Genomic DNA, 15999 nt, shown 5'->3' on the forward strand with positions numbered 1-15999 from the left:
CTAATTAGCATCTATAACATAACATCCTAATTAGCATATATAATAGAACATCCTAATTAGCATCTATAATAGAACATCCTAATTAGCATCTAAAATAGAACATCCTAATTAGCATCTATAATAGAACATCCTAATTAGCATCTAAAACAGAACATCCTAATTAGCATCTATAACAGAACATCCTAATTAGCATTTAAAATAGAACATCCTAATTAGCATCTATAATAGAACATCCTAATTCTAAGATCTTGAACTGGCTGATGTGACTAGATGTCTCTGAAGGTTACCCATCTATATGCAGGCCCTGGTCTAAACAAGTGCACTATATAAGGGATAGGTTGTTATTTGCGACGTCTTTCATCATTTCCTCCTAGGGCCCATAAGATTTTGGGAAAACAGAGACACCTAAAGATGACTTTAAGATAATGACATGAGGGCAGACACAGATCGATACTCTCTTTTTAAACCCTTGGAACATAAAGCTCTGTGGTAGGGGGCTTGTCCAGGGGAGGGTAGTGATGCTGGGAGAGCTTGTCCAGGGGAGGGTAGTGATGCTGGGAGAGCTTGTCCAGGGGAGGGTAGTGATGCTGGGGGGCCTTGTCCAGGGGAGGGGTAGTGATGCTTGGGGGGCTTGTCCAGGGGAGGGTAGTGATGCTGTGGGTCTTGTCCAGGGGAGGGTAGTGATGCTTGGGGACCTTGTCCAGAGGAGGGTAGTGATGCTTGGGGACCTTGTCCAGGGGAGGGTAGTGATGCTTGGGGGGCTTGTCCAGGGGAGGGTAGTGATGCTGGGAGAGCTTGTACAGGGGAGGGGTAGTGATGCTTGGGGGCCTTGTCCAGGGGAGGGGTAGTGATGCTTGGGGGGCTTGTCCAGGGGAGGGTAGTGATGCTGTGGGTCTTGTCCAGGGGAGGGTAGTGATGCTTGGGGACCTTGTCCAGAGGAGGGTAGTGATGCTTGGGGACCTTGTCCAGGGGAGGGTAGTGATGCTTGGGGGGCTTGTCCAGGGGAGGGTAGTGATGCTGGGAGAGCTTGTCCAGGGGAGGGGTAGTGATGCTTGGGGGCCTTGTCCAGGGGAGGGTAGTGATGCTTGGGGGGCTTGACAAGGGGAGGGTAGTGATGCTGGGGGACCTTGTCCAGGGGAGGGTAGTGATGCTTGGGGACCTTGTCCAGAGGAGGGTAGTGATGCTTGGAGACCTTGTCCAGGGGAGGGTAATGATGCTTGGGGGGCTTGTCCAGGGGAGGGTAGTGATGCTGGGGGGTTTGTCCAGGGGAGGGTAGTGATGCTTGGGGACCTTGTCCAGGGCAGGATAGTGATGCTGGGGGGCCTTGTCCAGGGGAGGGTTGTGATGCTTGGGGGCCTTGTCCAGGGGACGGTAGTGATGCTGGGGGGCCTTGTCCAGGGGAGGGTTGTGATGCTTGGGGGCAGACAGGTCAATGGGAGCAACCAGACAGGTCAGTGGGAGCAACCAGACAGGTCAGTGGGAGCAACCAGACAGGTGAATGGGAGCAACCAGACAGGTCAGTTGGATCAACCAGACAGGTCAGTTAGATCAACCAGACAGGTCAGTGGGAGCAACCAGACAGGTCAATGGGAGCAACCAGACAGGTCAATGGGAGCAACCAGACAGCTCAGTGGGAGCAACCAGACAGGTCAATGGGAGCAACCAGACAGGTCAATGGGAGCAACCAGACAGGTCAGTGGGATTAACCAGACAGGTCAGTGGGAGCAACCAGACATGTCAATGGGAGCAACCAGACAGGTCAATGGGAGCAACCAGACAGGTCAGTGGGAGCAACCAGACAGGTCAGTGGGAGCAACCAGACAGGTAATGGGAGCAACCAGACAGGTCAGTGGGATCAACCATACAGGTCAGTAGGTGCAACCAGACAGGTCAGTGGGAGCAACCAGACAGGTAAATGGGAGCAACCAGAAAGGTCAATGGGAGCAACCAGACAGGTAATTGGGAGCAACCATACAGGTCAGTGGGATCAACCAGACAGGTCAGTAGGAGAAACCAGACAGGTCAGTGGGAGCAACCAGACAGGTCAGTGGGAGCAACCAGAATGTGGTGTTAAGATAAGCTGGGCTATACTGGGCTCTCTGGGCTGCATTAGGCTGGGCTATTTGATGGGCTTTATTAGGCTGGGCTATTTGATGGACTGCATTAGACTGGGCTTGGCTATTTGATGGGCTTTGTTAGGCTGGGCTGGGCTATTTGATGGGCTTTGGTAGGCTCGGCTGGGCTATTTGATGGGCTTTGGTAGGCTGGGCTGGGCTATTTGATGGGCTTTGGTAGGCTGGGCTGGGCTATTTGATGGGCTGTGTAGCCTGCTGGAGGGGAGTGTAGGCAGGTGCTCATAATCTCTGTTCGACACACCACTTCCCTTAGACCAGTACACTAGCTGCTTATTGGGGAAATCGATGTATGAAGTGAGAGGTGCAGACAGTATTCCCTTTCCCTAACCCTGTTATAATCTGCTTCCGGCAGAGGCTGGGGACATCGATGTCAGTCAGTCAGGGGTGCATGGGCTGTGGTGAAGAGTGGCCTTCCTCTTCAGGGGGAAAGAGGGGTTAAGAGTTGGAGGAGAGGTTAAGACGGGTGCTGTCTGATTGTCTGGAATTTCTGGGATATTGTCTGATTGTCTGTCATCTCTGGGATATTGTCTGATTGTCTGTCATCTGTAGGATATTGTCTGATTGTCTGTCATCTCTGGGATATTGTCTGATTGACAGTCATCTCTGGGATATTGTCTGATTGACAGTCATCTTTGGGATATTGTCTGAATGGGGTAGAGAGATGATGAGGGGTGGAGTTGTAGAGATAGGGATGATGAGGGGTAGAGGGATGATGAGCGGTGAAGGTGTAGAGAGAGGGATGATGAGGGGTAGAGGGATGATGAGGGGTAGAGGTGTAGAGAGAGGGGGCTTGAGGGTGGAGGGATGATGAGGGTGGAGGTGTAGAGAGAGGGATGATGATGGGTAGAGGGATGATGAGGGGTAGAGGTGAAGATAGGGATGATGAGGGGTAGAGGGATGATGAGGGGTAGAGGGATGATGAGGGGTAGAGGTGAAGATAGGGATGATGTGGGGTAGAGGAATGATGAGGGGTAGGTAGAGGGATGATGAGGGGTAGGTAGAGGGATGATGAGGGGTAGGTAGAGGGATGATGAGGGGTAGGTAGAGGGATGATGAGGGGTAGGTAGAGGGATGATGAGGGGTAGAGAGAGGGATGCTGATGGGTAGAGGGATGATGAGGGTTAGAGGTGAAGATAGGGATGATGTGGGGTAGAGGGATGATGAGGGATAGAGGGATGATGAGGGGTAGAGGGATGATGAGGGTTAGAGGTGAAGATAGGGATGATGTGGGGTAGAGGGATGATGAGGGGTAGAGGGCTGATGAGGGGTAGAGGTGAAGATAGGGATGATGTGGGGTAGAGGAATGATGAGGGGTAGGTAGAGGGATGATGAGGGGTAGGTAGAGGGATGATGTGGGGTAGGTAGAGGGATGATGAGGGGTAGAGGGATGATGAGGGGTAGAGGTGAAGATAGGGATGATGTGAGGTAGAGGGATGATGAGGGGTAGAGGGGTAGAGGGATGATGAGGGGTGAAGGTGTAGAGAGAGGGATGATGAGGGGTAGGTAGATGGATGATGTGGGGTAGAGGAATGATCAGGGGTAGGTAGAGGGATGATGAGGGGTAGGTAGAGTGATGATGAGGGGTAGAGGGATGATGGGGGGTAGAGGTATGATGAGGGGTGAAGGTGTAGAGAGAGGGATGATGAGGGGTAGAGGGATGATGAGAGGTAGAGGGATGAGGGGTGAAGGTGTAGAGAGAGGGATGATGAGGGTTAGAGGGATGATGAGGGGTAGAGGTGTAGAGAGAGGGATGATGATGGGTAGAGAGAGTGATGATGAGGGGTAGAGGGATGATGAGGGGTAGAGGTGTAGAGAGAGGGATGATGAGGGGTAGAGGGATGATGAGGGGTAGAGGTGTAGAGAAAGGGATGAAGAGGGATAGAGCTAATTTGGGAGCAGAGAGGATGGTAGCATCTTGGAACAGAGTGGATGGTAGCAGCTCTTAACAGAGTGGATGGTAGCAGCTCTTAACAGAGTGGATGGTAGCAGCTCTTAACAGAGTGGATGGTAGCATCTTGGAACAGAGTGGATGGTAGCAGGTCTTAACAGAGTGGATGGTAGCAGCTCTTAACAGAGTGGATGGTAGCAGTTTGGAACAGAGTGGATGGTAGCCGTTTGGAACAGAGTGAATGGTAGCAGTTTGGAACAGAGTGGATGGTAGCAGTTTGGAACAGAGTGGATGGTAGCAGCTCTTAACAGAGTGGATGGTAGCAGATTGGAACAGAGTGAATGGTAGCATCTTGGAACAGAGTGGATGGTAGCAGGTCTTAACAGAGTGGATGGTAGCAGCTCTTAACAGAGTGGATGGTAGCAAATTGGAACAGAGTGGATGGTAGCAGATTGGAACAGAGTGGATGGTAGCAGCTCTTAACAGAGTGGATGGTAGCAGTTTGGAACAGAGTTGATGGTAGCAGCTCTTAACAGAGTGGATGGTAGCAGATTGGAACAGAGTGGATGGTAGCAGATTGGAACAGAGTGGATGGTAGCAGCTCTTAACAGAGTGGATGGTAGCAGCTCTTAACAGAGTGGATGGTAGCAGCTCTTAATAGAGTGAATGGTTGCAGCTCTTAACAGAGTGGATGGTAGCAGCTCTTAACAGAGTGGATGGTAGCAGCTCTTAACAGAGTGGATGGTAGCAGATTGGAACAGAGTGGATGGTAGCAGCTCTTAACAGAGTGGATGGTAGCAGCTCTTAACAGAGTGGATGGTAGCAGCTCTTAACAAAGTGGATGGTTGCAGCTCTTAACAGAGCGGATGGTAGCAGCTCTTAACAGAGTGAATGGTAGCAGCTCTTAACAGAGTGGATGGTAGCAGCTCTTAATAGAGTGCATGGTAGCAGCTCTTAACAGAGTGAATGGTAGCAGCTCTTAACAGAGTGGATGGTAGCAGCTCTTAATAGAGTGGATGGTAGCAGCTCTTAACAGAGTGGATGGTAGCAGATTGGAACAGAGTGGATGGTAGCAGATCTTAACAGAGTGGATGGTAGCAGCTCTTAACAGAGTGGATGGTAGCAGCTCTTAACAGAGTGGATGGTAGCAGCTCTTAACAGAGCGAATGGTAGCAGCTCTTAACAGAGTGGATGGTAGCAGCTCTTAATAGAGTGAATGGTAGCAGCTCTTAGCAGAGTGGATGGTAGCAGCTCTTAACAGAGTGGATGGTAGCAGCTCTTAATAGAGTGGATGGTAGCAGCTCTTAACAGAGTGGATGGTAGCAGATTGGAACAGAGTGGATGGTAGCAGCTCTTAACAGAGTAGATGGTAGCAGCTCTTAACAGAGTGGATGGTAGCAGCTCTTAACAGAGTGGATGGTAGCAGCTCTTAACAGAGTGAATGGTAGCAGCTCTTAACAGAGTGGATGGTAGCAGATTGGAACAGAGTGGATGGTAGCAGCTCTTAACAGAGTGGATGGTAGCAGCTCTTAACAGAGTGGATGGTAGCAGCTCTTTACAGAGTGGATTGTAGCTGCTCTTAACAGAGTGGATGGTAGCATCTTGGAACAGAGTGCTGAGAGGAGAGGAGGCCATAGCAAGGCGTATTAGGGTAGCAGCTTGGAAGAGGAAGGATGGTAGCAATGCATATCAGGGTAGCTGGCAGTAATTGATTGTTTGGCTAATAAGTAATGATGAGGTCGGGGATTTTGGGAATAGAATTCTAATGACTCTGTCAGGACTCTGATGAGAGAGTAACCTCTGGGAGCCCCATGAAAATCTGGATCTGATAAATTCATATGCCACCGAGCACAGATGTGAATTCAACGTCTATTCCAAGGTGCTTCAACAAAATTGCATTGATTTTGAAAAAACACTGATTGAATTCATGTGTGTGCCCAGTGGGACTGTACTGCGCTACACAACACCGGAGCTACCTAAACTCTACCTAACTACCTATACTCTAACTAAACAACATATATACTTCCTTAAACTACCTACTCTACCTAAACTACCTATACTATACCTATACTCTAACTAAACGTCCTATACTCTACCTAAACTATGTACAGTGGGGCAAAAAAGTATTTAGTCAGCCACCAATTGTGCAAGTTCTCCCACTTAAAAAGATATTTTTTATTTGTTTTACCTTTATTTAAGTCAGTTAAGAACAAATTCTAATTTTCAATGATGGCCTAGGAACAGTGGGTTAACTGCCTGTTCAGGGCAGAACAACAGACTTGCCAACAGACTAGGCTACCCTGCCGCCCCAGATGAGAGGCCTGTAATTTTCATCATAGGTATACTTCAACTATGACAGACAAAATGAGGGGAAAAAATCCAGAAAATTACATAGTAGGATTTTTTATGAATTTATTTGCAAATTATGGTGGAAAATAAGTATTTGGTCACCTACAAACAATCAAGATTGTAACTTCTTCTTTAAGAGGCTCCTCTGTCCTCCACTCTGTCCTCCACCTGTATTAATGGCACCTGTTTGAACTTGTTATCAGTATAAAAGACACCTGTCCACAACCTCAAACAGTCACACTCCAAACTCCACTATGGCCAAGACCAAAGAGCTGTCAAAGAACACCAGAAACAAAATTGTAGACCTGCACCAGGCTGGGAAGACTGAATCTGCAATAGGTAAGCAGCAAGGTTTGAAGAAATCAACTTTGGGAGCAATTATTAGGAAATGGAAGACATACAAGACCACTGATAATCTCCCTCGATCTGGGGCTCCACGCAAGATCTCACCCCGTGGGGTCAAAATGATCACAAGAACGGTGAGCAAAAATCCCGGAACCACACGGGGGGACCTAGTGAATGACCTGCAGAGAGCTGGGACCAAAGTAACAAAGCCTACCATCAGTAACACACTACGCCGCCAGGGACTCAAATCCTGCAGTGCCAGACGTGTCCCCCTGCTTAAGCCAGTACATGTCCAGGCCCGTCTGAAATTTGCTAGAGAGCATTTAGTTGATCCAGAAGAAGATTTGGAGAATGTCATATGGTCAGATGAAACCACAATATAACTTTTTGGTAAAAACTCAACTCGTCGTGTTTGGAGGACAACGAATGCTGAGTTGCATCCAAAGAACACCATACCTACTGTGAAGAATGGGGGTGGAAACATCATGATTTGGGGCTGTTTTTCTGCAAAGGGACCAGGACGACTTATCCGTGTAAAGGAAAGAATAAATGGGGCCATGTATCGTGAGATTTTGAGTGCAAACCTCCTTCTATCAGCAAGGGCATTGAAGATGAAACGTGGCTGGATCTTTCATCATGACAATGATCCCAAACACACCGCCCGGGCAACGAAGGAGTGGCTTCGTAAGAGGCATTTCAAGGTCCTGGAGTGGCCTAGCCAGTCTCCAGATCTCAAACCCATAGAAAATCTTTGGAGGGAGTTGAAAGTCAGTGTTGCCCAGCAACAGCCCCAAAACATAACTGCTCTAGAGGAGATCTGCATGGAGGAATGGGCCAAAATACCAGCAACAGTGTGTGAAAAACTTGTGACTTACAGAAAACGTTTGACCTATGTCATTGCCAACAAATGGTATATAACAAAGTATTGAGATAAACTTTTGTTATTGACCAAATACTTATTTTCCACCATCATTTGCAAATAAATTCATTAAAAATCCTACAATGTGATTTTCTTTTTGGTGGCTGACTAAATACTTGTTTGCCCCACTGTATACTCTAACTAAACTATGTACACACTACCTAAACTACCTATACTATACCTGTACTCTACCTAAACTATCTTCAATCTACCTAAACTATACACTACATAAACAACCTATGCTTTATATACAGTTGAAGTCAGAAGTTTACATACACTTAGGTTGGAGTCATTAAAACTTGTTTTTCAACCACTCTTGATAACATACTATAGTTATCAAGAGTGGTACTATAGTTTTGGCAAGTCGGTTAGGACATCTACTTTGTGCACGCAACAAGTAATTTAACTTATAATTCATTCATACCAGTTGGTCAGAAGTTTACATACACTAAGCTGACTTTGCCTTTAAACAGCTTGGAAAATTTCTGAAAATTATGTCATGGCTTTAGAAGCTTCTGATTTACATCATTTGAGTCAATTGGAGTTGTACCTGTGGCAGAATACTAATTGAGTGTATGTAAACTTCTGACCCACTGGGAATGTGATGAAAGAAATAAAAGCTGAAATAAATCATTCTCTCTACTATTATTCTGACATTCACATTCTTAAAATGAAGCGGAGATCCTAACTGATTTAAAACAGGACGTTTTTACTAGGATTAAATGACAGAAATTGTGAAAAAAAGTGCAAATGTATTTGTCTAAGGTGTATGTAAACTTCCGACTTCAACTGTATACTCTAACTAAACTACCTATACCTATACCTAAACTACTTATACTGTACCTAAATACCTACACTACCTATACTCTACCGAAACTACCTATACTCTATCTAAAAAAATACCTACTGAATACTCTAAATCAACTACCTATTCTCTACATATACTCTACCTAAATAACCTATAATCTACATAAACTACCTAAACTCTCCTAAAACATCTACAATACACTACCTATACTCTACCTATACTCTACATATACTCTACCTAAATAACCTATACTCTACCTAAACTACCTAAACTCTCCTAAAACATCTACATATACACTACCTATACTCTACCTAAACTACCTATAATCTACCTATACTCTACCTAAACAACCAATACTCTACATATACTCTACATATACTCTACCTAAACAACCAATACTCTCTAAACTACCTATACTCTACCTAAACAACCTATACTCTACCTAAACAACCTATACTCTACCTAAACTACCTATACTCTACCTAAACAACCTATACTCTACCTAAACAACCTATACTCTACCTAAACAACCAATACTCTACATATACTCTACCTAAACAACCAATAATCTACACATACTCTACCTAAACTACCTATACTCTACCTAAACTACCTATACTCTACCTAAACTACCTATACTCTACCTAAACTACCTAAACTCTCCTAAAACATCTACACATACACTACCTATACTCTACCTAAACAACCAATACTCTACATATACTCTACCTATACTCTACCTAAACTACCTATAATCTACCTATACTCTACCTAAACAACCAATACTCTACATATACTCTACATATACTCTACCTAAACAACCAATTCTCTACATATACTCTACCTAAACAACCTATACTCTACCTAAACTACCTATACTCTACATATACTCTACCTAAACAACCAATTATCTACATATACTCTACATATACTCTACCTAAACAACCAATACTCTACATATACTTTACCTATACCTATCTCCCTATACTTTACCTAAACTACCTATAATCTACCTATACTCTACCTAAACAACTTATACTCTACCTAAACAACCAATACTCTACATATACTCTACCTAAACAACCAATACTCTACATACACTCTACATATACTCTACCTAAACGACCTATAATCTACCTATACTCTACCTAAACAACCTATACTCTACCTAAACTACCTATACTCTACCTAAACTACCTATACTCTACCTAATCTACCTATACTCTACCTAAACTACCTACAATCTACCTATACTCTACCTAAACAACCAATACTCTACAAATACTCTACATATACTCTACCTAAACAACCAATACTCTACATATACTCTACCTATACTCTACCTAAACAACCAATACTCTACATATACTCTACCTAAACAACCAATACTCTACATATACTCTACCTATACTTTACCTAAACTACCTAAAATCTACCTATACTCTACCTAAACAACCAATACTCTACATATACTCTACCTATACTCTACCTAAACAACCAATACTCTACATATACTCTACAAATACTCTACCTAAACAACCTATACTCTACCTAAACTACCTATACTCTACCTAAACAACCTATACTCTACCTAAACAACCTATACTCTACCTAAACAGCCAATACTCTACATATACTCTACCTATACTCTACCTAAACAACCAATACTCTACATATACTCTACATATACTCTACCTAAACTACCTATACTCTACCTAAACAACCTATACTCTACCTAAACAACCTATACTCTACCTAAACAACCAATAATCTACAAATACTCTACATATACTCTACCTAAACAACCAATACTCTACATATACTCTACCTATACTCTACCTAAACAACCAATACTCTACATATACTCTACATATACTCTACCTAAACTACCTATAATCTTACCTATACTCTACAAAAACAACCAATACTCTACATATACTCTACCTAAACTACCTATACCTATCTACCTATACTCTACCTAAATAACCTATACTCTACATATACTCTACATCACTCTACCTAAACTACCTGTACTCTACCTAAACTACCTATATTATTCCTACAATATACCTAAAATACCTAAACAACCTATACTCTACCAAAACTACGTATACTCAACATCATCTACCTACTGTATAATCTACCTGAAACTACCTATACATTAACTACCTACTGTATACTCTTCCTAAATTACCTATACTCTACCTAAACTACCCAAAGTACCTATACACTGCCTAAATGACTTATACTCTACCTATACTACCTACACTCTACCTAAACTACCTAAACGACTTATACTTCAGTATTCTACTGGTGTTCCATGTCAGACAGTGACACCAGATGAAGGGTTAAACCAACTACACACACACAGTTCCTTCTGCCTCTAGAAGATATAGTGAAGGTTTAAACCAACAGGACCAGACATCATTCTGCCTCTAGACGACATTGTGAAGGGTTAAACCAACAGAACCAGACATCATTCTGCCTCTAGACGACATGGTGAAGGGTTAAACCAACAGGACCAGACATCATTCTGCCTCTAGACGACATGGTGAAGGGTTAAACCAACAGGACCAGACATCATTCTGCCTCTAGACGACATGGTGAAGGGTTAAACCAACAGAACCAGACATCATTCTGCCTCTAGACGACATGGTGAAGGGTTAAACCAACAGGACCAGACATCATTCTGCCTCTAGACAACATAGTTAAGGGTTAAACCAACAGGACCAGACATCATTCTGCCTCTAGACGATATGGTGAAGGGTTAAACCAACAGGACCAGACATCATTCTGCCTCTAGACGACGTAGTGAAGGGTTAAACCAACAGGACCAGACATCATTCTGCCTCTAGACGACATGGTGAAGGGTTAAACCAACAGGACCAGACATCATTCTGCCTCTAGACGACATGGTGAAGGGTTAAACCAACAGGACCAGACATCATTCTGCCTCTAGACAACATAGTTAAGGGTTAAACCAACAGGACCAGACATCATTCTGCCTCTAGACGACATGGTGAAGGGTTAAACCAACAGGACCAGAGATCATTCTGCCTCTAGACGACGTAGTGAAGGGTTAAACCAACAGGACCAGAGATCATTCTGCCTCTAGACGACATGGTGAAGGGTTAAACCAACAGGACCAGACATCATTCTGCCTCTAGACGACATGGTGAAGGGTTAAACCAACAGGACCAGACATCATTCTGCCTCTAGACGACGTAGTGAAGGGTTAAACCAACAGGACCAGACATCATTCTGCCTCTAGACGACATGGTGAAGGGTTAAACCAACAGGACCAGACATCATTCTGCCTCTAGACGACATGGTGAAGGGTTAAACCAACAGAACCAGACATCATTCTGCCTCTAGACGACATGGTGAAGGGTTAAACCAACAGGACCAGACATCATTCTGCCTCTAGACGACATGGTGAAGGGTTAAACCACCAGGACCAGACATCAATCATGTGTTCCTCATGGGACTCAATATTCTAGTCAGCATCCCCTCATCACCACCAGTTGTTGGAGATGATTTTGTTGGTTATCGTTTGTTTCTGGTTGTGGTTTTTGTTCTGTCTCCCCAATATCCATTAATCTGCCGTTAGCTGAGCTGCTGTTCATTAGTTTGTTTCAACAGCAGCTGTTGTGTTGTTGCTGAGGTGTAGCGAGGCTGATCAGCTGCGCGTGTGTGTGTGTGTGTGTGTGTGTGTGTGATCCTCTTCAGTAGAACCAGTGTGTGTGTGATCCTCTTCAGTAGAACCAATGTGTGTGTGTGTGTGATCCTCTTCAGTAGAACCAGTGTGTATGTGTGTGTGTGTGTGTGTGTGTGTGTGATCCTCTTCAGTAGAACCAGAGGCTGTTTCACTGAACAACCAAGGTTGTCTCAGGGCTCGCATCAATAACTGTGTTTGACCACATCGACAAGTCACCCAGATGCTCTCACCAACAGCTGTATATTTAAGTGTTGTTTCAGATGACAATTAGCAGCAGCCTCCCCTCCGCTCCTCAGGGAGATGGTGATGTGATGTTGCAGACATACAGTCTGGATTAAACAGTAGTTCCGTCCACCTCCCAAATGGAATCCTATACCAGCTATGTATGATTCCCACTCTGGGGTGTGGAGTGTTTGTACGGGACGGGGTGGAGCCCATTGTAGTTAGTTTTCATTTCAATGGATGTCCAACCGACTGATAAATCCTTCCAGGGCTCTGATGGCTCCACACTCAGGGTCTTTGAAGATGTGAAGTGTTGTCGGCAGCCGAGAGAAGAGGAGAGGAGGATGCCAGGGCCTCCAGTCTACTCTTCTCCTTTCCTCCTCCTGGGTGACAGGAAGAGAGAAGGAATATACCACATATACCACATATACACCACATAGACTCCTCATACAAGCTCGGAGGGGGGCTGTGTGTGTGTGTGTGTGTGTGTGTGTGTGTGTGTGTGTGTGTGTGTGTGTGTGTGTGTGTGTGTGTGTGTGTGTGTGTGTGTGTGTGTGTGTGTGTGTGTGTGTGTGTGTGTGCGTGCGTGTCAAATAAATCAAATCACATTTTAATTGTCTAATGTTTGTTAAACAACAGCTGTAGACTAACAGTGAAATGTTTAGTTAAGGTTCCTTCCCAACAACACAGAGACTGAATAGAAAAGTACATGATACCAAGTAATAACTTGGCTATTAACACAATGAGTACCGATAACTTGACTGTAAACACAGGGTACCAGGTAATAACTTGGCTATTAACACAGGGTAGCAGGTAATAACTTGGCTATTAACGCAGGGTACCAGGTAATAACGTGGATATTAACACAGGGTAGCAGGTAATAACTTGGCTATTAACACGGTACCAGGTAATAACTTGGCTATTAACACAGGGTAGCAGGTAATAACTTGGCTATTAACACAGGGTACCAGGTAATAACGTGGCTATTAACACAGGGTAGCAGGTAATAACTTGGCTATTAACACAGGGTACCGGGTAATAACTTGGCTATTAACACAGGGTACCAGGTAATAACGTGGCTATTAACACAGGGTACCAGGTAATAACGTGGCTTGGCTATTAACACAGGGTACCAGGTAATAACTTGGCTATTAACACAGGGTACCGGGTAATAACTTGGCTATTAACACAAGGTACCAGGTAATAACTTGGCTATTAACACAGGGTACCGGGTAATAACTTGGCTATTAACACAAGGTACCAGGTAATAACGTGGCTATTAACACGGGTACCAGGTAATAACGTGGCTATTAACACAGAGTACCAGGTAATAACGTGGCTATTAACACGGGTACCAGGTAATAACTTGGCTATTAACACAGAGTACCAGGTAATAACGTGGCTATTAACACAGGGTACCAGGTAATAACTTGGCTATTAACACAGGGTACCAGGTAATAATGTGGCTATTAACACAAGGTACCAGGTAATAACTTGGCTATTAACACAGGGTACCAGGTAATAACGTGGCTATTGACACAGGGTACCAGGTAATAACTTGGCTATTAACACAGGGTACCAGGTAATAATGTGGCTATTAACACAGGGTACCAGGTAATAATGTGGCTATTAACACGGGGATTAGGGCCTGGTCTTGAATTAGCACTACGTCTAGAGCTGCTGACTAGAAATCTGCATCCAAATGGAGGTTAGTGATCACTGTGCTGATGTCCACAAGATATTTTCGGTCATTGGAAATAACGGCAGAAATATTATGAAAACAAAGTTAAAAAACAAACAAAAAATAGCAGGATTGGTCAGGAGCCCGTAAGACGGCAGCTGTGTGCGGCATCCTGAGGTACGAGGCCACCTAGCATACTGATGGTCAACAGAAACAGTTCTGTGGCCACCCAGCATACTGATGGTCAACAGAAACAGTTATGTGGCCACCCAGCATACTGCTGGTCAACAGAAACAGTTCTGTGGCCACCCAGCATACTGATGGTCAACAGAAACAGTTATGTGGCCACCCAGCATACTGATGGTCAACAGAAACAGTTATGTGGCCCCCCAGCATACTGATGGTCAACAGAAACAGTTCTGTGGCCACCCAGCATACTGATGGTCAACAGAAACAGTTCTGTGGCCACCCAGCATACTGATGAATAGCAGCAGATGTGCTTGGGGTTATACAGAACGCTGTCTGTCTGTCTGTCTGTCTGTCTGTCTGTCTGTCTGTCTGCCTGCCTGTCTGTCTGTCTGTCTGTCTGTCTGCCTGCCTGTCTGTCTGTCTGTCTGTCTGTCTGTCTGGTGTTTGTTGATGAATAGAGAAATGATCCCATCTAATTAATGTATGAAATGTTTCAAGTTGGTTCATACTCTCAATGTTTTTCCATTCCGTTAGCAGCAACCAGGTCGATGGCTGGGACCAGCTGTCTGCCTCATGGTTCTACAACACCTACACTCTTCATACATGCTTCTGTGTGGCTGTCTCTGGAGGGGGGCTATGTAGCTATCTCTGGGGGGGTGAAGGTTTGGCTATATCTGGAGGGGGGAGGGGGGGGCTATGTTGCTATCTCCGGGGGGGTGAAGGTTTGGCTATCTCAGGGGGGGGGTGGCTGTTTGACTATCTATAGGTGAGTGGCTGTGTGGCTATCCCTGGGGGGGTGGCTGTGTATCTACAGTAAGTGTCTCTGGTGGGGGGGGGGGGGGGGCTTTTGTGTGGCTATCTCTGGGGGGTTTGGCTGTGTGGATATCCTGTGGGGGTTGGCTATGTGGATATCCTGTGGGGGTTGGCTGTGTGGATACCCTGTGGAGGTTGGCTGTGTGGATACCCTGTGGAGGTTGGCTGTTTGAATATCCTGTGGGGGTTGGCTGTTTGGATATCGTGTGGGGGTTGGCTGTTTGGATATCCTGTGGGGGTTGGCTGTTTGGATATCCTGTGGGGGTTGGCTGTTTGGATATCCTGTGGGGGTTGGCTGTTTGGATACCCTGTGGAGGTTGGCTGTTTTGATATCCTGTGGGGGTTGGCTCTCTGGCCATCTCTGGGGGGTTGCTGTGTATCGAAGTATCGAGTCCACAGAGAGAGTTCAGCAGGGGCAGTAGAGTCCACAGTGAGGTCAGCAGGGGCAGTAGAGTCCACATAGAGAGGTCAGCAGTGGCAGTAGAGTCCACATAGAGAGGTCAGCAGGGGCAGTAGAGTCCACAGAGAGGTCAGCAGGGGCAGTAGAGTCCACAGAGAGGTCAGCAGGGGCAGTAGAGTCCAATGTGAGGTCAGCCGGGGCAGTAGAGTCCACATAGAGAGATCAGCAGGGGCAGTAGAGTCCACATAGAGAGGTCAGCAGGGGCAGTAGAGTCCACAGAGAGAGGTCAGCAGGGGCAGTAGAGTCCACAGTGAGAGGTCAGCAGGGGCAGTAGAGTCCACAGAGAGGTCAGCAGGGGCAGTAGAGTCCACAGAGAGGTCAGCAGGGGCAGTAGAGTCCACAGTGAGAGGTCAGCAGGGGCAGTAGAGTCCACAGTGAGGTCAACAGGGGCAGTATAGTCCACAGAGAGGTCAGCAGGGGCAGTAGAGTCCACAGAGAGAGGTCAGCAGGGGCAGTAGAGTCCACAGTGAGA

At 45.4% G+C, this 15999-nt stretch overlaps 1 protein-coding gene across 1 annotated transcript; it reads right to left on the reverse strand.

Annotated features, from left to right (window-relative positions):
- Positions 1-461: 461 nt before the first annotated feature.
- On the reverse strand, positions 462-15426 carry LOC139421803 (uncharacterized). The gene is made up of 4 exons (XM_071172923.1): positions 15193-15426; positions 1193-1413; positions 928-1060; positions 462-785 (listed from the first exon to the last, which is right to left on the reverse strand). The coding sequence occupies exons 1-4, from the start codon at positions 15424-15426 to the stop codon at positions 462-464; spliced, it is 912 nt and encodes a 303-aa protein (XP_071029024.1).
- Between the last annotated feature and the right edge of the window lie 573 nt (positions 15427-15999).

Source organism: Oncorhynchus clarkii, chromosome 12, assembly GCF_045791955.1.
Source record: "Oncorhynchus clarkii lewisi isolate Uvic-CL-2024 chromosome 12, UVic_Ocla_1.0, whole genome shotgun sequence".
Taxonomy (NCBI): domain Eukaryota; kingdom Metazoa; phylum Chordata; class Actinopteri; order Salmoniformes; family Salmonidae; genus Oncorhynchus; species Oncorhynchus clarkii.